Raw genomic sequence first — 23454 nt, forward strand, 5'->3', positions numbered from 1 at the left:
GTTAACCACATCACAGATCGCATGGGGTAAGTTGGGCTATAAAACACAGTGGTTTCTGACAAGTGTGATGGCTGTGTATTTTTTTTTAAATGGTAACTGAACATTCATAAGGCTCAGAGTTGTATGTGCTTTGTGTGCCTGAGGAGCTGCCAAGTCTCATATATTTCTGAAGGCAAAACAAGGTCAAGGACCATTTGTACCCAACTGTTTAAGTAGCAATGGGTTGCATAAGAGGTCTAGAAGGACAGCTGCAATTTCTGACATTTGTAGAGTGGACGAAGCAGAAGGGTACCCAGCCATACTAGTGTATATATTCAGGTGCTGTAGGACTTAGGATGGCCAGATGCAAAAGAGGACAGGTTTCAGGCATCTTCAATTCTTGTGTAGAAAAGGGAATTTCAGCAGGTATAACTGTCATGAGAAGCTGCATCTGCTGGAATTCCCTCTTCTGTACAACAATTCAAAGTGCATGAGCACTGTCCTCTTTTGCTTCTGCCTGTCCTAATTTGCCGGTGGGAAAGGGAGGCAATGAGTCACAAGTAAAAACCAATTGTTGGGCACATTAAAAAAAAAACACCTAACCTGACACAAATATTTTTGCTTGAAAAACACGTACAGTCCCCTAAAATAGACCAACCCACCTTTTATTGATTTCAGACAGCCTTCCCCAACACGGTGCCCTCCAAATGTTTTGGACTATAGCTCCCATCAGCAGTAGCCAGTACAGGTGTGCCCACTGGGGCTGGAGGGCACCAGGTTGGGGAAGCCTGATTTAGGGAAACCTTTATCAGGCTAATTGACTTATGGTACATCAGAGGTGCAAGCTATCAGTCTGATACAAATGGAATAGTGAAGGAATTGTCATGAACAAGAATAGTGTAAAACACAATTATATTTGGGAAGCACACGTCTGTTCCCTGACCTCAACTAAACCACAGTCTCCAACCCATTGATGTAATAAACCTTAAACAAAACTATGCAGGTAAGAAGCCAGCAGGCGTGTGGGGGCTTTCCAGTGTTTTGCACCGCCTACAGCATGTACGACTATCTGCCTGTTGGACAGAAGTCGTGGGTGTGCTCTCGGTGCAATGAGCTCCTGGCTCTCCGGGAACGAATTCATTTCCTTGAGGCCAAGGTGGCGGACCTGGAAAAGCTGAGAGAAGCAGAGAGGTGTGTGGAGGAGGCCTTCAGGGACGTTATAGCTGTGTCCCACTCCAACGATGATAGCTCTCCTGCTATCATGGAGAACGATCGTCTCGGGGAAGGAGATCATCCAGCTGAGGAAGAGGGAAATGATCCCTTAGAAGGGACCCATTCCTTGGGGGATGAGCAGCTATCCTCTCGTGCCGATGATATATCTCCAGGGGGTGGAGGGATCCTTGTAGTGGGTGATTCGATCATTAGGAACATAGACAGTGGGGTGTGTGATGGGCGTGTAGACCGCAAGGTGTTTTGCCTGCCTGGTGCGAAGGTTGCGGATATCGCCCGTCGTTTAGTTTGGTAGACAGTGCTGGGAAGGAGTCAGTGGTCGTGGTGCACGTTGGCACCAACGACATGGGGAAATGCAGCCGTGAGGTCCTGGAAGCAAAATTTAGGTTGCTAGGTAGGATGCTGAAAGCCAGGACCTCCAAGGTGGCTTTCTCTGAAATGCTACCGGTTCCACGCGCAGCACCAGCCAGACAGGCCCAGCTTCGCAGTCTCAATGCGTGGATGAGACGATGGTGTCGGGTGGAAGGGTTCGGATTTGTTAGGCACTGGGGAACATTTTGGGACAAGCCGGGCCTGTACAAAAGGGACGGGCTCCACTTGAACCAGAATGGAACCAGACTGCTGGCACTTAAAATTAAAAAGGTAGCAGAGCAGCTTTTAAACTGACTGAGGGGGGAAACCCAACAGGAGCTGAGAAAGGTCCGGTTCAGAATAAACCTCCCCCCTGGGATAAAAACCAAAGAAATGATGAAATTTTAAAAGGGGTAGGCCTAGAAGTAGGCATTGTGAGAGCAGGGGCACAGGATATAAATTCAGAAGAGCAAAATTACCACAGGCCTAACCACAAGTGCCAAAGACACTTGAAGAGAGACACTGCTTACAAGTGCCTGTACGCTAATGCTAGGAGCCTCCGAACCAAGATGGGAGAACTGGAGTGCTTGGTCTTAGATAAGAGCATTGATATAGTGAGCATAACCGAGACCTGGTGGAATGGAGAAAACCAGTGGGATACGGTTATCCCTGGATATAAACTATATTGGAAGGACAGGGAAGGACGTATTGGTGGCGGAGTCGCTCTATACGTGAAAGAAGGCATTGAATCCAGCAAGCTTGAAACCCCAAAAGAGGCAGACTCCTCCACAGAATCATTGTGGGTGGTGATACCATGCCTCAGGAGGGACTTAATACTGGGAACGATCTATCACCCCCCTGATCAAAATGCTCAGGGAGACCTTGAGATGAGATATGAAATTGAGGAAGCATCCAAACTAGGAAATGTGGTAGTAATGGGTGACTTCAACTACCCGGACATAGACTGGCCGCATATGTGTTCCAGTCATGACAAAGAAGCAAAGTTTCTAGATATTCTAAATGACTATTCCCTAGACCAGTTGGTCATGGAACCGACCAGAGGGACGGCAAACCTGGACTTAATCCTCAGTGGGGACCGGGACCTGGTGCGAGATGTAAGTGTTGTTGAACCAATTGGGAGCAGTGACCACAGTGCTATTAAATTAAACATACATGTAACTGGCCAATTGCCAAGAAAATCCAACACGGTCACATTTGACTTCAAAAGAGGAAACTTCACAAAAATGAGGGGATTGGTAAAAAGAAAGCTGAAAAACAAAGTCCAGAGGGTCACATCACTTGAAAATGCTTGGAAGTTGTTTAAAAACACTATATTACAAGCTCAACTGGAGTGCATACCGCAGATCAGAAAAGGTACCGCCAGGGCCAAGAAGATGCCAGCATGATTAACGAGCAAAGTCAAGGAAGCTCTTAGAGGCAAAAAGTCTTCCTTCAGAAAATGGAAGTCTTGTCCGAATGAAGCAAAATTAAAAAGAACACAAACTCTGGCAAAAGAAATGCAAGAAGACAATAAAGGATGCTAAAAAAGAATTTGAGGAGCACATTGCTAAGAACATAAAAACCAACAACAAAAAATTCTATAAATACATTCAAAGCAGGAGACCATCTAGGGAGGCGATTGGACCATTGGATGATAAGGGAGTCAAAGGTGTACTAAAGAACGATAAGGAGATTGCAGAGAAGCTAAATGAATTCTTTGCATCTGTCTTCACAGTAGAAGATATAGGGCAGATCCCTGAACCTGAACTAACATTTGCAGGAAGGGATTCTGAGGAACTGAGACAAATAGTGGTAACGAGAGAGGAAGTTCTAAGCTTAATGGACAATATAAAAACTGACAAATCACCAGGCCCAGATGGCATCCACCCGAGAGTTCTCAAAGAACTCAAATGTGAAATTGCTGATCTGCTAACTAAAATATGTAACTTGTCCCTCGGGTCCTCCTCCGTGCCAGAGGACTGGAAAATGGCAAATGTAACGCCAATCTTCAAAAAGGGATCCAGAGGGGATCCCGGAAATTACAGGCCAGTTAGCTTAACTTCTGTCCCTGGAAAACTGGTAGAAAGTATGATTAAAGCTAGATTAACTAAGCACATAGAAGAACAAGCCTTGCTGAAGCAGAGCCAGCATGGCTTCTGCAAGGGAAAGTCCTGTCTCAGTAACCTATTAGAATTCTTTGAGAGTGTCAACAAGCATATAGATAGAGGTGATCCAGTGGACATAGTGTACTTAGACTTTCAAAAAGCGTTTGACAAGGTACCTCACCAAAGACTTCTGAGGAAGCTTAGCAGTCATGGAATAAGAGGAGAGGTCCTCTTGTGGATAAGGGATTGGTTAAGAAGCAGAAAGCAGAGAGTAGGAATAAACGGACAGTTCTCCCAATGGAGGGCTGTAGAAAGTGGAGTCCTTCAAGGATCGGTATTGGGACCTGTACTTTTCAACTTGTTCATTAATGACCTAGAATTAGGAGTGAGCAGTGAAGTGGCCAAGTTTGCTGATGACACTAAATTGTTCAGGGTTGTTAAAACAAAAAGGGATTGTGAAGAGCTCCAAAAAGACCTCTCCAAACTGAGTGAATGGGCGGAAAAATGGCAAATGCAATTCAATATAAACAAGTGTAAAATTATGCATATTGGAGCAAAAAATCTGAATTTCACATATACGCTCATGGGGTCTGAACTGGCGGTGACCGACCAGGAGAGAGACCTCGGGGTTGTAGTGGACAGCACGATTAAAATGTCGACCCAGTGTGCGGCAGCTGTGAAAAAGGGAAATTCCATGCTAGCGATAATTAGGAAAGGTATTGAAAATAAAACAGCCCATATCATAATGCCGTTGTACAAATCTATGGTGCAGCCGCATTTGGAATACTGCGTACAGTTGTGGTCGCCTCATCTCAAAAAGGATATTATAGAGTTGGAAAAGGTTCAGAAGAGGGCAACCAGAATGATCAAGGGGATGGAGCGACTCCCTTACGAGGAAAGGTTGCAGCATTTGGGGCTTTTTAGTTTAGAGAAAAGGCGGGTCAGAAGAGACATGATAGAAGTGTATAAAATTATGCATGGCATTGAGAAAGTGGATAGAGAAAAGTTCTTCTCCCTCTCTCATAATACAAGAAGTCATGGACATTCAAAGAAGCTGAATGTTGGAAGATTCAGGACAGACAAAAGGAAGTACTTCTTTACTCAGCGCATAGTTAAACTATGGAATTTGCTCCCACAAGATGCAGTAATGGCCACCAGCTTGGACGGCTTTAAAAGAAGATTAGACAAATTCATGGAGGACAGGGCTATCAATGGCTACTAGCCGTGATGGCTGTGCTCTGCCACCCTAGTCAGAGGCAGCATGCTTCTGAAAACCAGTTGCCGGAAGCCTCAGGAGGGGAGAGTGTTCTTGCACTCGGGTCCTGCTTGCGGGCTTCCCCCAGGCACCTGGTAGGCCACTGTGAGAACAGGATGCTGGACTAGATGGGCCACTGGCCTGATCCAGCAGGCTCTTCTTATGTTCTTATGCAGCTTTCAGAAGCCCAAACCAATCTGAATCCTGGGTTCAGCTCCACCATCTTCCCCAGTTTCCTGTCTGAGACATTACAAATGCATATTAATTCTTACCTGAAATGCAACAGTTCTCAAGCCTCCTTCAGTTGTAACAGTGTGAGCCAGCATAGCAAAGTTGTGCATGGTTAGATCCTTGTTGCCTGTACAGGTGTTGTTATTTTAAATGACAGGCAAGATATGGGGGATATTTCAGAGAAGAGACTGTTGATGCTTTCTATAATGCAACTGTACATTCTAATCTAGACCAATGTCAAGTCACGTTCTTTACTGCAGGGGTTCCCAAATGGTGGTTTGGCAGCCATCAGTGGTCCACAAGCTTCATTCAGGAGGTCTGCGGATTTGTGGTTGAAGAGAGGAGATGACACATCCATCATATTCATGTTGATTTTTAACTGCTTCTTTTATTTCTTATATTGTATTTTATTGTATTACAATTTAAATTCTATGGAATGTAATGTATGCAAAATAAATGAAGCAACTAAAACCATCCAGCATAGCGCATGACCATTGCTACGACAGGCAGAAAAAATCATAAAGTGGTATGTCAAGACCCTCAGCAATTTTCAAATGGCCTGTGGGGAGAAAAGTTTGGAAATGACTGTATTATTGTTTGCTTTCTCTCTTGCACTTTAAAATATCATTTAAAGGGCCAGACTACATTACTGGTAGTCCAATGACTGGAACAGGGAATGAAAGAGATAAAAGTCACTTTGGCAGGGGCCATTTGGGACTTTCCCCCTATGTTCCCCCCCTCCCCCAGCTATATAGTTTGGCCCTTTAAAATACCTGAGCCTCCCTTATGGGATTTATAAGTGTAAGAGAAAAGGCAGTGGGGGCTGCTCCCCTGGGCAAAAGGGGCACTGCCCCACCAATCTCACTCTGCAGCCAGCCAGCCAGCTCTCCCATCCATCTGCCTTCTTACATGCAACCAGCCCAGGAGGTAGCACTTCCTGTCAGCTTCTTCCTTCTTAGTCTCAGTATTGCCATTGTAGAACTCAGCAAAGAAGAGGATGGGGAAAAACTATAATTACTTGGCTCTGCTTGTCATTGACTCTAGCTCCACCTACTGTTGGCCTCCCAGCCTTCTGCTCCAGCACGCCCACCAGGCACCAGCTACCACTGACTGAAGGCAGGTGGTAATGAACTGGAGACGGTAAGTATGGGAGAAATACCACACTTGGGACTGGAGAAGTGGCAAAGGTTGCTGAATGCCTGGCCCACAATTCATTCTGCTACAAACTACACTTGGAACCTGCTTAGGGAAAAACCACTTTTCTAAACCTATCCCTTTGAATGATGTGTTCAGCTATGAAAATAAAGAACAAGGAGGCATAGGCACTAATTTACACATATAATATGTCCAGGTTCTTTTATATGGTTTGGGTGAATAAGGAGATTTTATTAACGTTGTTCAAAACACAAAGAAACAAGAGAGAGCAAAGAGTGATCCTTACTGGAATGGGCAATACTGGCACAGAAGTACATCTGCTAGTACAGAGGATGTAACACAGACCAACCAAAAGTCAACCCTTATAAGTTATATGTGATAAAAAGGTAAAGGTGTCCCCACACTTGTAGTGCGAGTCGTTTCTGACTCTTAGGGTGACGTCTTGTGATGTTTACTAGGCAGACTGTATATATGGGGTGGGATTGCCAGTTCCTTCTCCGGCCTTTCTTTACCTCCCAGTGTATGCCGGGTACTCATTTTACCGACCACGGATGGATGGAAGGCTGAGTGGACCTCGACCCCTTTTACCGGAGATTTGACTTCCTCCTTCCGTTGGAATCGAACTCCAGCCGTGAGCAGAGCTTTCGGCTGCGTTACTGCCGCTTACCACTCTGCGCCACGGAGGATCTTTATATGTGATAAACTGACTTTAAAAACTACATACAATAAAAAGATGACACTCTGCATGCAAACATTAATAGGTAATCAAAATGGCAAGATTATAGAAACAGTCCATGCATCACTTTGGGATAATAGTTTATTAACAGTATTGACAACATGCTTTTGAAGGCAACAAAAACACTTCAAGAACTGCTACAAGAAAGAAAGCTTAGAAAGTGACCACAATCAATACAAAGCATTTACTTCACCTAATAAAATTAATGTATCTTCATATAAACAGTATAATCACCATCAATATAAAGAACTTCACTGACATTATAAAAATCACATATTACAGAATAAACAATGTGTCATTAAAAATCCTATAGATAAACTGCACATGAAATGGTGCTACAGAAATGGTTCTGGTGGTAACACACACACCCTTGTGCCAGGCAGAGGAGAGTTGGATTAAGCAGATATCCCCCCACCCAACTGTCCCAGCTAAGGTGGTCTCCCGCCAGCCATCGCCAACATGTCACTCCATTGGTGTGACATTCCTTCTTCTGCCCACCAAATCGGTAGGCAGGAGTTCTGTCAGTAGCCAGCAAAAGACCACTGGATCCCAAGCCAGTCTCACTGCCGTTACTCAACAGCATTGGCCCCAATTGCTGTTCCAGCTCCAGGCTGGTGCAGTAATCTTACTCTCTCACCCACCCCCGCATCTTCTGCCATGCACAGCAGGGTTGTGGATGTGCCAGTGGCCCCACTAGTTTGTAAAGCCCCATTGATGGGATGGGGGAAGGTTTGGATTGCAGCCTTGGTCAGGAAAATATGAACAAGGGGCTTCTGTCTGAAACCTTTTTTTATGTAGCATTCATTCACAGATTTATTTCCAAGATCCCAGAGGATGTTGACCCCAATGAGGCACAGCCACATGACTAGCTTCCTAACAGTAGCATTGCTGCCACTTACTGGGAGAAGTGAGGTAGCATTGAAATTGGGGTTGTGTGGGTGAGCTGGTGGAAGTACCAGTATACCCAATACAATCCAGAAGCTTACCTCCACTGCCTCACCCTCTTTCTCCCAGGAACTGGCAGCAGTGCTGCTGCTAGGAGGCTATTGTTGCAGCTCCACCTCACCAAGTGAGCAAATCCTGCTAGCACCAATATTTTTTTTTAAAAAAGCAACAACACTAAAGTATTAATTGCACTCACCAGCATTGGTGCTCTTAAAAAAATTCCTCAGACCAGAAGTACTTAATTCCAAAACGTAGAGAGAGAGCATGAGTTCCTACAAAGCCCAAATAGGGAAAATAAATGAGGCAGGGGAACAACCGCTAACAGGCAACAAATAAGGCAGTCCAGTCTCTGCCATGGTTCTGCAAAGAGTGAACTAGTGGACCATGTGAGCTCCCCCTAGAAACCACCTCAGAGCAGGCAACATGGGCAGTGCCTATTTTGCTCTTGCCACCATAGGGTTCCATCTGTCGCTGAAGCCGTTGCCCTTTTGAACTGTTAATGAGAAGGAGGAGTCAACACCAATTATAATTAATCGAGTGTGGGATGGAGTCTGTGCTTCCCGTGTAATCAGGCTGGTCTTTCAGCGGTGGTCTCCTTGCAGTCTCCCCAAGCAGCACAAAGTGACCCCTTTGTCTATCCCAGCAGATCTGTTTCCTGGGCACCATGCTGCCAACTAGCAATGGAACAACCCCTTTTTTGATAATTTGTGGGGATTAGATCATGTTCAATTGCCACAGAATAGAACTAACATAAGAACATATTTATTATATATTGTATATAGCCAAAGGCCATAACAATTTAATACAAATTCCAAACAAATACAATAAAACAGTAAAAACAATAAGCGGCATCTTAAATATGCTATAAAACCAGATAAAACTTTGCGTCTAAGTCGGCATCGGATTATATTCGATCTATATTACTCTTAGGCGGAGGGTCCGGACTCTTTACTGCTCATAACTGCTAAACATCCTACTCTAATTTTTGCTGCTGCGACGGTGAATTTCGCCACTTGGAGGGTAAGAAACGGATTCACTCCTGCCAAGAGAACACATATTTGCTCCAGAGGAGATCTATCTCTCAACGAGTATAAAATAGCTGCCAAAATTTTGGATCTAAGGAGTTTATAAAGTGTACAATATAATAGATAGTGTGAGAGATCCTCCACTTCTTTGGCTTCACAGATACAGAGTCTTTGAGACACCGGGCATTTTATATATCTCCCCTCAAGGAACGCCGTGGGAATGGTTTGAAACCGTAAGGCTGTAAAGGCCCTTCTTAGGGCAGGAAAAGTCAACCAAAGGAAGTATTGTTCTAGCCCAAAGGATGTTTTAAATAACGGGAACCATAGAGAAAAGGCTGTCTGAGTGGATGCGTAAATATCATTCTTTTTAGCATATAATAAGATCCTTTCCTTATATAAGGACTTCACTTGGGCAGAGACATACGAAGGAAAAATATCCGAGTTAATCCCATATGAATGAATGAATGAATGTTTATTTCGGTCCATGACCAGCAAGGATCCCATAAGAGGATAAGACTAGTTTGGCATTCATGACCCAGGATTTGTGAATGTGCCAATGAAGCTGCTCCAAAAGACACTTTTTAGGAAGGGGGTCATCAGATATTGAGGTTAGTCTTAGCCAATAGCTAGCCACTACCCTATGTACTGCAGCCTCTATTGAAATCAAGCCCGTTTCTAATCTCAAAAGAGGGGCAGGGGTGCTTTTAGGGAGTGCCAAAATGGTTCTTAAAAAGGTATTCTGTATGGTTTCAAAGATAGCCAAATTCGTATGTCCCCAGATCTGCGCTCCATAAAGGAGCTGAGGAATCACTTTACCCCTAAAAGTTTCAACCATCGGTGACACTAAATTTCCTCCCTTAAATCTGAAAAAGCGAAGAAGAGAATAGATTAAAGGTGTGGTTTTCAGTTTCACCGCCTCTAGATGGATTTTCCAGGACTGGTTAGAAGAGAAAGTTAGACTGAGATATTTAACACTACGCCTCTGTTCTATAGAGTGTTCATTCAGTTTCCAGGTGTGCAGTTTTCTTTTTTTTCCAAAGACCACCACATTAGTCTTTTTATAATTAACTATTAAGGATTCTTTAGCACAGAACCCACCCAATGATCTCAACAACCTCCTCATTCCAATTAAGGTAACAGACATCAGGGCCAAATCATCAGCATATAACAAGACTGATACCTTTGTGGCCCCAATGGAAGGTGGGAAGAAATTTAGTCCACTCAGCTCCGAAACAATATCATTAATATAAAAATTAAAAAGAAAAGGAGCCAAAAGGCAATGCTGTCTCACTCCTCTAGTCGTTGGGACTGGATCGGATAATTGACCATTTGCTCCCAATCTGACCCTTAAAGAAGTGTTCGTGTACAAGACACGTATAAGACAAAGGAGTCTTCTATCTATGTTAGTAGTCGAAAGTTTACACCATAAACGATTCCTGTCAATGAGGTCAAATGCCGATTTTAGGTCTACAAATGTGACGAATAACTCTTTTCTTCCCCTTTTCATATATTTATGTATGAGGTGTGATAATACAAAACAGTGATCTAATGCAGATTTCCCTTTTACAAAACCAGCCTGCTCCTCAGCGATGATCGAATTCTCAATTGCCCAAACGTCGAGTTTACCCAGTAAATATTTGGCGTATAGTTTAGCAGTCATGTCCAAGAGGGTGATGGGTCTAAAGTTATGAGGATCGGCCTTTGAACCCCTTTTATGAATTGGGACTACTATACTAACTTCCCACCCACATGGAATTTTGCCTTGTTGATTTATGACGGTAAACAATTTAGCCAATACCGGGGCCCACCAATCGGGATTTGCTGTAAGTAGCTCTGCAGGAAGCCAGTCTTCTCCTGGGGCTTTTTTGGAGGGTAAGGCAGAAATCAGAGTATATATTTCCTGCGGGGTAACCGGGTCCCACTCCAGGCACGTAGCAAGGATCAGGTCTTCAGAGTTGAGATATAAATTTCGCTGAAAGGAGGGGGTAGGGTGATTAAATAGGGAAGCAAAATGGATACCCCATTGAGAAGAGGTAATTTGGTTATTGAGGGGATTAATATCCCCCCTAATCCCCTTTGTCACAAGCGCCCAGAATTTTTCTGAATTCTTTGAATGCGCTGCCAAACCCAGGTCCATCCATTGCTGTTTAACATATCTGTTCTTTTTTCCCCGCAGGCGGTTTTTATATTGTCATCGGGCAAAAATAAAATTATCAAAATTTCCAGGGGAATCCGATTCTCTAATTTTCCTTATAACTCTAAAGAGAGCTCGCTTGGCGGTACAACATTGTTTATCATACCAACCCTGTCTAAAGGTTCTGCAGGGGAAACTCTTAGTTAATATTAGTCGAAGTTCCAATGTTATTAAAGAGTAATATTTTAGTGGATCATTTCCAAACAAAAGATGGTCTCTTAAAATACGTGTGTCTGGCACAGCCAAGTATGCATGTGTAGCCACTTGGATAGCACCACACCACCATATACCTTTACTTCCCTTGGGCACGATGGATTCAGGGGGAATGATAGGGGACGACTTATAGTTAACTGGAAGGGCTAGAGCAGCTCGTAAAGGCATATGATCACTTTCCGGCCTAGCCAGAACATCAAAGGAGTCATAGTGAGCATAACATGTTGCGGAGAGTATCAAGTAATCTATCACACTCTTTCCTTTCGGTCCCATATACGTATAGAGACCGGCTGACTTGGATGAAGATGTTCCATTACAAATAACTAACTGACATTTGAGGGAAAGCTTGAAAAGCGAACAGCCCGCCGAGTTTTTACCTGAATCTGCAGAAACTCTATTTGGAAGGGAAAACATATCATCCGGACTCAAACCCAATTTATCATCCATGGAGAGGTTGGAAGAGCCTATCCTAGCATTCATATCCCCTACCAATATGATTAAAGGGTGTAAATAGGACTGATATAACGAGTCCAGAACATTGTCTAAGTCCAACCACAATGAAGGGCATGTGTGCTTAGATGACACCGGGGGACAATACACATTGATCAAAAAGATCTTACAGCCAGACGACCAACTAATCTGAGATTAAAATATTATTTGACTTAATTAAATCCAATGACTGGATGGTGGGGTTATGGTCCACCTTTATCAAAGTCACTAGGCCGCTACTCGGCCTACCTCCACAATCCGACTTGACTGCCAGTAATGTATAAACTGCATAGCCGGGCAGTGAAGGAAAAGTAGGGGAATTTACCCATGATTCCTGAACGCAAAGCACCTGGAATTGCGTGCAGAAATCATAAAAAGCGCTGTCTATCAACTTACACGTCCAACCTGCAATATTCCAGGAGAGAATGTTAAAACATAACTTCGGTCTACCAGGAGGACGGCGTCAGGTAGACAGAAGTTCATCAGGGGATCCTGCTATTGTATCTATAGAGTTGGTTTCCCTAAGGTGAGTAATGACTTCACAAGTGTTAGCAGGTCTACTTACATTTGAAATATACTGTTTAGGGGAGGATTGTAACTCCACTGGGATACATTTTGAAGGGGATCCCATTTCATGCTGTTCTAAGATTCTAAGATCTGTCCATGAAGGGACTGAATTTGTATTCAGATAAAATTTCTGAGTCAGAATACAGGGAGGACCCGAATTTAGAGCAGGAGTATCACAAATAGGGGATCAAGGAGTGGAAGACTGCTTTTGGTGCCTAGGTGAGGCTTGTATCTGCTTCTGATGTGAAAAGGCTCTCCCTGGCTTCATCTCCCTTTGAGGTTGCATATTTAAAAGGGGGACTGGGTCACCAAATTTACCTACTAGATGGAAAGTTAATCTCTTAAGTCTTAAAATAATGTTTTGCTGTTCCAACTTTGGCAGCTCTAAAAAAGTATTAAGAAGAGTAGCTTCCTCCTCAATAAAAGAATCTAGCTGCGGTTCATTATTACAAAAGGACCAGAGCTTGGAAAAGTTACTTTTTTGAACTACAACTCCCATCAGCCCCAGCCAGCATGGCACTAGCTGGGGCTGATGGGAGTTGTAGTTCAAAAAAGTAACTTTTCCAAGCTCTGAAAAGGACGGAGTTGAATTTGAGGAGAGAATAGTTAAAACGTTTTCTTTCTCAGATGGACCACAAAAAGGGTCTCTAAGGGAAAAGTTGTAACATTTCCGAATTAAGGTTTTTTTTGTTTGTCCAGTCCTACAGCAAATGGGCAATGGATCGGATAAATCCCTAAAAAATCTTTGTACGCCAATCCCATGACAAAATAATAGATGTCTATTTGCGAGGATATGTTTCACTATATTCACATTACCAAAAGTCAACAGAATCTTAGAGTTTACCGGGGCACTATAAAGTATTTTGATTTTAACTATATCAGAGGGCTTCAGCCTCTCTGGCAAAAAGGGTTGGATGACGTTTATAATCTGGGGTTTCCCAAAAGTGTATCTATCACACACACCTAAATCATATAAAAATATTATTGCTATTGTATCCTGAATAAGTTGAAGTTTCCAATGCTTAGCACATTTCCTCGACGCCATCACTGGCGCAGGCACTGAAGACATCTGGGTCTCTCGGCATACAGAATTGTCTAAGTCCGGAGTTTCAAGAGCCGGAGGATCGCTTAAGTATGGTATAGACGAGGCCACAGGCTGTAGAACAGGGTCCGGATGCAACAGCAGTGTCGTCAGGCTTGTACCTTGATTAGAAGTGATGTTATGACGCTTTGACTTATTCTCTGTCAAAGTATCCAATAGCTTAAATAGCCCCGAAAAGTTCATGTTCTTTGTCCTCCTCTGTGCCGATTTTAAATTCTGGATGTTTTTTTACTTTTTCTAATGATGAAGTTGCTTCACTCTAAGATGACGTTTACGTTTCCGTTTCTTAGTATTTTTAACACATCGAGGAGGATTCTGAGGTAACCCCGGGCTGCCCCCCCCAGTTAGAATGTGAACCAGCTTGGTTCCACCCTTTAGTGGGAAAGATTCGGACTGGTGGAGATGGTGGAGGTGCTTATATTCATCCACAAGAGTTGTCAGAAGTTTGTTTGTCTCAGTTAGAAAGTTCTTAATACAAACAAGTTCCATCTCTATTACTGCCAGTCTTGGATACAAAGAACTATATACACTTTGACATGGATCTAAGGTAAGTGGTACATCTCTGCAATCTGCATTCAGAGAACATAGAAGGGGCGATGAGTCTATTGGAGGAGGGTCCCCCTGTGTGTATGCTCCCACTTTAGAGCTAGCCGATGAATTGGATAAAATAGACGGGAGGAACTTCTCCGCCATCTTCAATTCAACTGCAAGATTGGCGGAGGAAGAGGATAAGCAGACCCTTGGTAAGATCCCCTTTGTGTCAAGGGACCAGTCCAAATTGGAGGGATTTGAATCCGAAAGTTGTAAAGCCGCAATTGGACCCTGGGTAATATCAACATCTGTATTATCGGCCCAGGAAGAGTTGAAATTATCCTGTGCATTATCTTTGCCCTTCTGCATTGAGGCAAAAAAATGAGTGATTTGTAGCTGCTTCTGTACTGTTCGTGTTGATTTTAGACCATCTTCTAAGGGAATCCCTTTATCTCTATAAGATGTTCTGGTAAAAACCATGGCAAGCCCCTTTAAGAGTCTCAAGTCCAAGTGAATGGTCAAAATACGACCGCGAGGTATTTTGTGCCTAAGATTAAAAAACAAATGCTGTTAAAGTTGATGGCAACGTCTCCCGGAAGATAAGGAATGAATTTTTAGCTTAATTATTGTTATGGTTCTTTGATATTGTATTTTACTGTGTACTGTACGCCGCCTAGAGTGGCCGTTAATTCGGCCAGATAGGCGACTTATAAATAAATTTTTATTTTATTTATTATAATAGACAGAATTTCCCTTTCAAGAATATCCAGGGAATCCAAGGAATCCTCCGCGGCTCATTAACAGGCAGCTCCCCCTATGTTATTTACATTAGGGAGGAGGTCTTGGCAGGCGATAAAATAGCAACTAATAGAGTAAAAGGAGGCTATTAAAACTTGCCCGTGATTAATAGACAGTAGAACTAAAAGTAATTCAGACCCTAAAACCTGATAGACTAGGAACTGGACAAGAAGATAGATGTAACTTATGGAGCTGGAGGGAAGATAACCCTCCCCCGTCAGCCATTTTCTTGAACTCAGAACTAACATAAGTAGAAGGTTAACAGGAAAGTAGTTTCTTTTTTTTCTTTGGAAGCAATGAGCAAGCTTGCCATCATGATCCTCCAATTCATTTGAAAGTTAACCAAGGTTTTTGAAAATAAACTTCATCAAAACATACACTCATTTTCTCCCAGTCCTCAGATTTGACCACTGCCCATGTCTGACGAGTTGCTGAATGCTGCTCATCTAACATCCTGTTTATTCCTCTCCTACACAAAGTAAAGTAATGCTTTGCTGTATTAGCTTGCACGGGAACTAGAATAAAGATGCTGAGAAGGCTAAATCCAAGGGTGGATTAGATTTAGTGGATAGATGGGATGGGTGGAACTAGAAGGGAGAGGCAGGAGGAGACATAAATTCTTCCACAGCTTGGATTTTAATCTGATCCAGTGAAGAATTTGTGGGGTTATAAAGCTTGTATCTTCTTTTAGTAGTGAGTTTTATGAGCTCCCAAAGTTTGTAACTGAGTCCAAGTTTGGTGAACATTGCCAGTATCCCTGGTTTTAAATCAGAGATAAAACCAGATGAATGAACTACTTTTGCAGCTTGGTCCCGGAATGCATATTAAAATGAAAGCTCCATTCTGTTCAAAGAGGCTTCACTCTTACTAAGTTTGCATAGTATAGCAGATCAAAGCCAACTACATTAGTTCAGGACAGCCCACTTCTCAGCTGCTTTGCCAAGACATTTTTTCCTGGAGCTGGTGAACTAAGTTGGTGCTAGCTCGGTGTGTGTGTTTGTATGTGTTTCCCAATATAGTTCAGTACAATTCCATCTTACTTTTCTGCAGTCCAGATATTTTTATTTGAAGTCCCACCGGTGTCTCTTATTTTAGTTAAGACATGTATATACCACTTAATAATTCACATTCTAAGTTGCATACAAAACAAATCATTTCAGAAAATGCAACAATAACACACAAAAAATCATAAAACCATACACTGCCTTAAAATGCCTGCTGGAACAAGAAAGTCTTAGTCATGCACTTGAAATTCAACAAGGAGGGGGGCTTCCTAATCTCAGTTGGGAGGGAGTTCCACAGGCTTGGGCCCACAACACTGAAAGCATGGCTCCTAGTCATTACGAGCAGTGCAAATGAGCCACAGGGGACCTCCTATGCCAGAAGGGGACATGAATTCAAGAGTAACTGACTTGTCCAAGCTACCCAGAAGATCTATAACAAAGTTTATATTTGAATCCAGATCACCATGTTAGTATGTTGCTGCTACATTAGTATATCCAGTAGGGTAGTGGCAAATTCAGAAATGAAGAATCCCTACATGATAGTCACAGCCATGCCCCCTCCTCCTTTTTTTGCTGCTGAGTTAAGAATGAGATCCTTCTTAATGCCTTCTCCCACAACAACAGACATCCCTAGGAGCCAATAAGCATGAAAAAGGAGAGTGTGAGTTACTTAAAAGAGTCTTCAGTGGTTGACTCAGCTCCTTTCACTCTGATTAGCTCCAATCAAGAAAGCAGAAGATGCCTAAAATATTAAACTGGAGAAAGATGTGAAAATCTAATCTAACTAACAGACTATTTCTTTGCAAGTCCTCCTTGACTAATAACAAAATAAAATGGCTTAGAGGCGTGATGGGCTTGCAGAGCAGAAGATCATACAAACTTATTTGTCTTCACTGTTTCCTGAATTGCAGTGTTGCGCAGTGTCACATGTCTTCTCTAATCCAAGCACTGCATTTGCTGAAATTGAATCAAGAGGAAGCTTTGACTTTGTCACACTGAGGTTTCTGTAGAATTTTTTATCTGGGAAGGGGTGGGGAAAGAAAGAGAAAAATAATAAAAATGGCAGCACAAATGCCATCAAGTGCAACTGGACTAAGAAGTCATCCAATGATCAGAGTAATGTATAATTTTTTTTCCTGTAGCGCACCCATGTTGAAAAGACCAGATCAACATAGAGCTTTCTTCATTAACTGCAGTAGTGACTACCAGACTTGGCAAAACTGATTACCATTTTCAGTAAAAAGTAAAGTTGTGCTTTAAAAAAAGAATAGATTTGTTCAGGACCCTTGACAGAAATATTACGGCCATGGGGAAAGCAATGCACACCAACACTACTCATTGCATGGCTCCCCCCAGAGTCCAGACACCCATGCCATTAGGGCAGTAAAATTACTTTACCTTTCTTTGGACTCTGGATATTATTGAACTAGGAAGGTTTGTGATGTGACATTCAGGTGATATAGATCCCTTGGAGAGGACCACTATCTCTGCCCTCCTACAAGTTCCAAACTTCTACAAAATGGCCAGCAAACTCGACCTTTGTAGAGTAATAATTTTATCACAGCAGTGAAAACTGCTTCAACCCAAACTCTGAAGTAGAACAGCCACCAGCTCAAGCCCAATGAGGATCACTTCCCTTCCCAGGAAAGTGGTTCATCCTGAGGCAGACTTGGGGTGCATGACTGAACTGGTGGTGGCTCCACTGGATTCATGCTAAATGAATGGGACTGTGCCATTCAAATGACACATTAACTACCATCTAAAGTGTTTGTATAGATTTATAATGGGAAAAGCTGCAGTATTACATCCCAAAAATTATGGGGAATAATAATCCTAATACGTAAATATCATGCCTCAAACAGATCTATCCTGTACGACACAAACATGGATTTCAGCTACATTATGAAGTTTTCTTCACATATACCTTCATAGGAGAGTTTTAAATGGTCTCCTGGGAAGGAAAATATGAACCTGCAGCCAATCCTTAATTAGCTATGAAAACACACCTTTCTTTCTTCTGCAGTATAAAATTACAAGGCCAATGGCCACCACAATGACAACTGGAATCAGAATGTGTGGAATCTCTCTTTTGTCTTCTAATTTCATGCGAAGTACATTGTTTTCAAATGACACAAAACGAGAACCTGCACAGAAGGGGAAGAAGAACAAACAATCTTGAGTAAATTTTCTCTTTGGTTCCTATTGACTGTGATAACATGCAAATATACCAGCCTGCGATATAAATCAAGATTGGGACAACTGGTACCTCAAAGAAGCAGAAAGCCACAAATCACCATCAAGCTGCTCCCAGCATCCCCTTCCCTTGGCTGCACCTGCACACTCCTAATTCCTCCATCCCAGGTCTGTCAATGGAAGTCCCTCTTATTAGCTATGTAGTCTCCATGTTCAGAGGCAGTATACCTCTGAACACCAGAGGCAGGTGACAGATAACAGAGAAAGGCTGTTGTCCTGCTTAGAAGCTTCCTGGAGACATGTGGCTGATCACTGCTAGAAACAGAGTGCTGGAAAGACAAGTGACTTGCTGAGGCTGCAAACTCAGGGCGCTTCCAGACTGTTGCTATTTTGGGTAGGATTCAATCACATACTAGGAAATTCAGGTTGCTCAGATAAAGATGATTTGGAGGTCTTGCACAACAACCCCCCAATCGGATATTTTGCAATAAGGAAAGCGATGAGAATGTGCATTGGAAAGTACAGAATAGCAATTGCTTGATGCAACATCATATAATTTCCCCACAAACAATTCAGAATGAATACTCAAAAATAGCTGATGTTATCTAACCTCTCTGCAAAATCTGTTCAAACAAATCAGGATGAATGCATGGATGATCTGAGCTCAAAAATTCAAACCCACCAAATCATTTCCATTTGTCAATTCCACCCCAATATTCCAAACTAGACTCCCCCAAATAAATTCCTCTTCAGTTAATTTACTCCCAAAATTCTTACAACCCTAACCAAAATTATTCAGTTACGCTACAAGTTAAAAGTAGTTTCACTGCCATGACCTCCTGGGCATGTAGGATCTCTGACAGTGATGAGATCTTTTTTTTAACTTACCTTGGAGTGCATCACAACCTATTGTGTTGTTGAGGGTACAACAGTATGTCAGTTCACTATCAGGAAATTCCAGCTGAAGAGTACTGCTGAGAGAGAATAAGCCATCTTCATCCTTCTCAGACACAAATTTTGACTTATGCGTCAAATTGGTTCCATTGCTATCAAACCAATAGAGCTGCCCTTCTGGATACCCTTTAGACACTTGGCATACAATGGTGCCCTTCTGCTCTTTGACTTGAGGTTCAGTATACGGTGCTGAAAATATGTAGACATGTTACTTATTTTATTTATTTAAAATATTTCTAGCCACTTTTCATTACAAAAAAAATCTCAAAATGGATTACAATAATAGTAAGTTAAAACCATAGGGTTGTATCCTATGATATTCCTACTCAGAGGAGACACGTTGAAATTAATGACTTGTTAGTCATAGACTAACAAGTCATTAATTTCAATGTGTCTCCTCTGAGTAGGGCTTAGCTGGATACAGCCCATATACATTAAAATAAAAACAAAACTACAAGCTAACCAAGATAAAACAGTAAAACACTAAAATATCATAATAAACTCAGCAGTCAACATTCACCTACAGGTCTGGGAAAATAAGTAGGTCTTTAACTGGTATTAGAAACTCATAATGGTTGGCATGTCCAGCCTGTCCTGGATGGGAGCAGGTTCATAGCTAGGGGGTTCTCCTAGAACCATCTCTGTCACTTGAGGCTCAGGTAGCCTCGGTGGCACAGAGTGCCTTCTACCAACTTTGGTTGGTGGCCCAGCTACACTCCTATCTGGACAGGGATAACCTGGCTTCAGTTGTCCATGCTCTGGTAACTTCCAAGTTAGATTACTGCAATGCGCTCTATGTGGGGCTGCCTTTGAAGACAGTTTGGAAACTGCAGCTTGTGCAAAATGCAGCGGCCAGATTGGTAACAGGGACCAGATGGTTCGAACATATAAAACCGATTCTGGCCCGCTTGCATTGGCTGCCTGTATGTTTCAGAGCTCAATTCAAAGTGCTGGTTTTAACCTATAAAGCCTTATACAGCTTGGGACCACAATACCTGATGGAATGCCTCTCCCAACAAGAACCCACCTGTACATTATGCTCAACATCAAAGGCCCTCCTGCGGGTGCCTACTCTGAGGGAAGCTGGGAGTCTGGCAACAAGGGAGAGGGCCTTCTCAGTGGTGGCCCCCAAATTATGGAATGACCTCCCTGACGAGGTGCGCCTGGCTCCAACACTTATCTTTTCAGCGCCAGGTTAAGACTTTCCTCTTCCCCCAGGCATTTTAGCATGTGTTTTTAAATTGTTTTTTTAAAATGTGTTTTTAAATTTTTATATTTTTAATGTTTTAATTGTTGTAAACCGCCCAGAGAGCTTCGGCTATGGGGCGGTACACAAATGTAATACATAAATAAAAAAATTGGCACCAGTTTTATCTGGAAGGGGCGAAAATTCCACAGTCCAGTACAACATAAATGGAATAAAAAAGAAATTATTCTTAGACTTTTCTGAATCACATTCATCTAAAGGCCATGATTTCTTCAAAAACAGGACTGGGTTAGTTATATTTGTATCCTTCCTACCTAACTCCTCCAAAGAGTTCAAAGATGTATACACTGAGTTTCCAATCAGATGCCCACTTAGCTACTGGCAAGGTCTAATCCTGCTTAATTACATATGCCATACTTTAGGTACCTTCTGCCCACTGTCTTGGTAACCTTACTATTGTGCTTAAGATGGAATGCTCTGTCATTCCAATATACTTTTACTTTAATGTCACCTTGCTTTTGACACCGGTGTCAACCCATGTACGATCAAACCTAGAGTTCTTGATGTCTGTTGTTCATTAGCTTAAACTTACCATCAACCTTTAAAAGCACAAATTTTTCATCATCACCGTTGCAAGACCAAAGAACAAATTTATAATATCTTTGGTCAGATATTTGTACTTTGCCGACATTCAGGATAACAGATAGATTCATTTTCTCCAGTGAAAATCTTCCATTGTCAGTAGTATACTTTCCCACCACTGTGTTGATGTCACTTTCATTTGAACAATTTGTAAGACTATCACAGAATGTCACTGTTACTTCTTTAATATATTGGTTGTTTGTACATGTAATGTTAATGGGTTTCCCAGGTTCTGCAATAACTTCTACACACTTGAAATCAGCAAACCCTGAAAGTAAACAGAAAAAATAGATGCACTAGCTATTTCAAGCACCAAAATAGGTTATTAAAGACACTATTACTACAGCCAGGTTCAGCTGCATCTATCAGGCCTCATCTGCACGACACATTTAAAGTAGTATTATAACTTTAAACATAGTCATGACTTCCCCCAAAGAATCCTTTGGGGGAAGTCATGACTATGTTTAAAGTTATAAGGGTGCTAAGGGTTATGTGGAGACCTCTGTTCCCCTCACAGAGCTAAAGGTCCAAGAGTGGTTTAATAATCAATTGTTCTGGGAACTCTGGGAATTATAGCTTTGTAAGGGGAACAGGGGGTCTCCTAGCAACTTTCAACAACTATAACAAACTACAGTTCCCAGGATTCTTTGGGGGAAGCTATGACTGTTTAAAGTGGTATGAGACTACTTTAAACATATAGTGCAGATGGGGCCTCAGTGAGGGAAGGATGTACCTCAGTCATAGAGCACATACTATGTATGCAGAAGTCCCACAACATCTGGAGGTCTACACCAGGACTTCAGAGGAGCAAACAAGTTAATAAACAAATCAAAGTCCATGTCCACAGAAGAAAACATCTGCCACAACTCTTCCTTTGAAAAATATATCTTGGACTTAGATTACAGTAATGGCTTTTTTCTGCCCTGTTTAGACCCTGTTCATTATAACTCACAGCTCAAATTCCAGAAAAATGAATCTGGTAGAATTGTGGATTCTGACATTTATCAGTGTTGGTCCAGTAAACAAGTTCTGGAGAGAAATTTGAGAGGGAAGAATTTTCTAAGCATCCCATAAAATGGTGCTCATGGCAAGATAATTGTCACTGTTGCACTTATATCAGGGTTAATGCACCATGGCTGATGTGCCAAGATTTATGTAATCTTGTTGAACTGCAAAAAATGCAACTCTCATTTTTTGAAAAAGAACATGCTTGTAACTCATAATGCCTGAATACACAGCAGCTGAAATTGCTGGCTCACTGAGTCAGGTTAAGCAGGGTTCCATAAGCCATGATCTAGGCATTCTGCACTCAAAATAAACTTGTCCCTCTTTATGGATCCCACCCCCTTTCCTCCTGGCTCAATGAGCAAGTTACCAGCATTCCATGCACTTCAACCTGATCTAGCCATAAAACACTGATAAGCAATTTTTGCAACCCAAATCTAGCACTAAGTTAACACGTATTTTAAGTGTCAGAAGCTTCTCCTATTTCTGTGGAACGAAAGGCAAAATAAGAGAAAAAGAGTCATCCAATGCACCCCACAGCCATCAGTGGAAATAAGAAAATTTACCAGTGCCCAGAACATCACTTGAAGTGGCCACTAGTAGGAAGCACAGAGGTAAGATCTGGAGGGATGCCATCTGGACAATGTTGAAATGTTGCTCCAGGCCACAACCTTTGCTGGAAGAGGCTTTAGAAACCAAATCACACACCTGAGAAAGACATCACGGTTTACCTGTTGAGAAATGAGGACACATAGAAGTTGTTCTGTTTTTATCCAGTTGAAACTGATTTTGAACAAGACCACCCCCAAAAGAATCCTCCACATTTTACCTCCGGAGTGAGTTCTTCCTTAAATTGCTGCAGAATATATTGGAGACCAGTAAAGCCACTTCATAACAGCAGGGATGGGTGAGGATTTCGATTCAGTTCACATTTAAGCAGAATTTATCAAATTTGCACTTTTCAAAACAATATGAGAATTGAAACACAGCCATCCTTCAAAATTTGCATTTATTAGAATTTTGGAATGCAGTTTGCCAACTAAACAATATTTACAAAAATGCATATATTAGGGGAAAGTGTGCATAAATATGAATTTAAAAAAACAGGCAAAAAGGCATAATATATTGAGAAATGGCTTGCAAAAATGTGTGCCTTTGTCAAGACTGCCTACAAAAATGTGTGTATTTGGAGAAATTCGCACTAAAATGGTGGAGAATTTTCATGAGGATTTTTTTTTAAAAAATCACAGATTACTGCAGAAATGTAGAAGACTGAATTTAACGTTAGAACAGTGAGAAACTGAGAAAACCGAAACTGACAGATCTTTCTGTCTCTACCCACCAGTAGAGGATGGCACAGTGGAGTGAAGGCACTTACCTGATCTCCCTGCAGATGAGTCACTGCTGCTTACCACAAGGGGGAAGAGGTGGCGAGGGCGGCATGATACAAACACATCAGCAGAGCCAGTCTGGTGCTCCTGCTAGTGCATTTGCACTGGGCTGCTCTCCCTGCAGTCTCACTCTCCCCCTCCTGGTAAGCAGC

The 23454-nt window shown here is 42.2% G+C and overlaps 1 protein-coding gene across 13 annotated transcripts in view; it reads right to left on the reverse strand.

Annotated features, from left to right (window-relative positions):
* Positions 1–12996: 12996 nt before the first annotated feature.
* LOC133379996 (uncharacterized) overlaps positions 12997–23454 on the reverse strand; it is a 39346-nt gene continuing 28888 nt past the window's right edge. For 12 of the 13 annotated variants that reach the window (XM_061616368.1, XM_061616364.1, XM_061616370.1 and 9 more), the window contains 5 exons: positions 22478–22642; positions 20857–21174; positions 18992–19246; positions 17917–18054; positions 15943–16930 (listed from right to left, as the gene is read on the reverse strand). In XM_061616368.1, the coding sequence (XP_061472352.1) occupies positions 16791–16930; positions 17917–18054; positions 18992–19246; positions 20857–21174; positions 22478–22547 (921 nt within the window). In that variant the 5' untranslated portion in view covers positions 22548–22642 and the 3' untranslated portion in view covers positions 15943–16790. Of the gene's footprint in view, positions 14656–15942; positions 16931–17916; positions 18055–18991; positions 19247–20856; positions 21175–22477; positions 22643–23454 lie in introns of those variants that run through there. The other variant, XM_061616372.1, reaches the window with a different exon arrangement.

Source organism: Rhineura floridana, chromosome 3, assembly GCF_030035675.1.
Source record: "Rhineura floridana isolate rRhiFlo1 chromosome 3, rRhiFlo1.hap2, whole genome shotgun sequence".
In the NCBI taxonomy this organism is placed as follows: domain Eukaryota; kingdom Metazoa; phylum Chordata; class Lepidosauria; order Squamata; family Rhineuridae; genus Rhineura; species Rhineura floridana.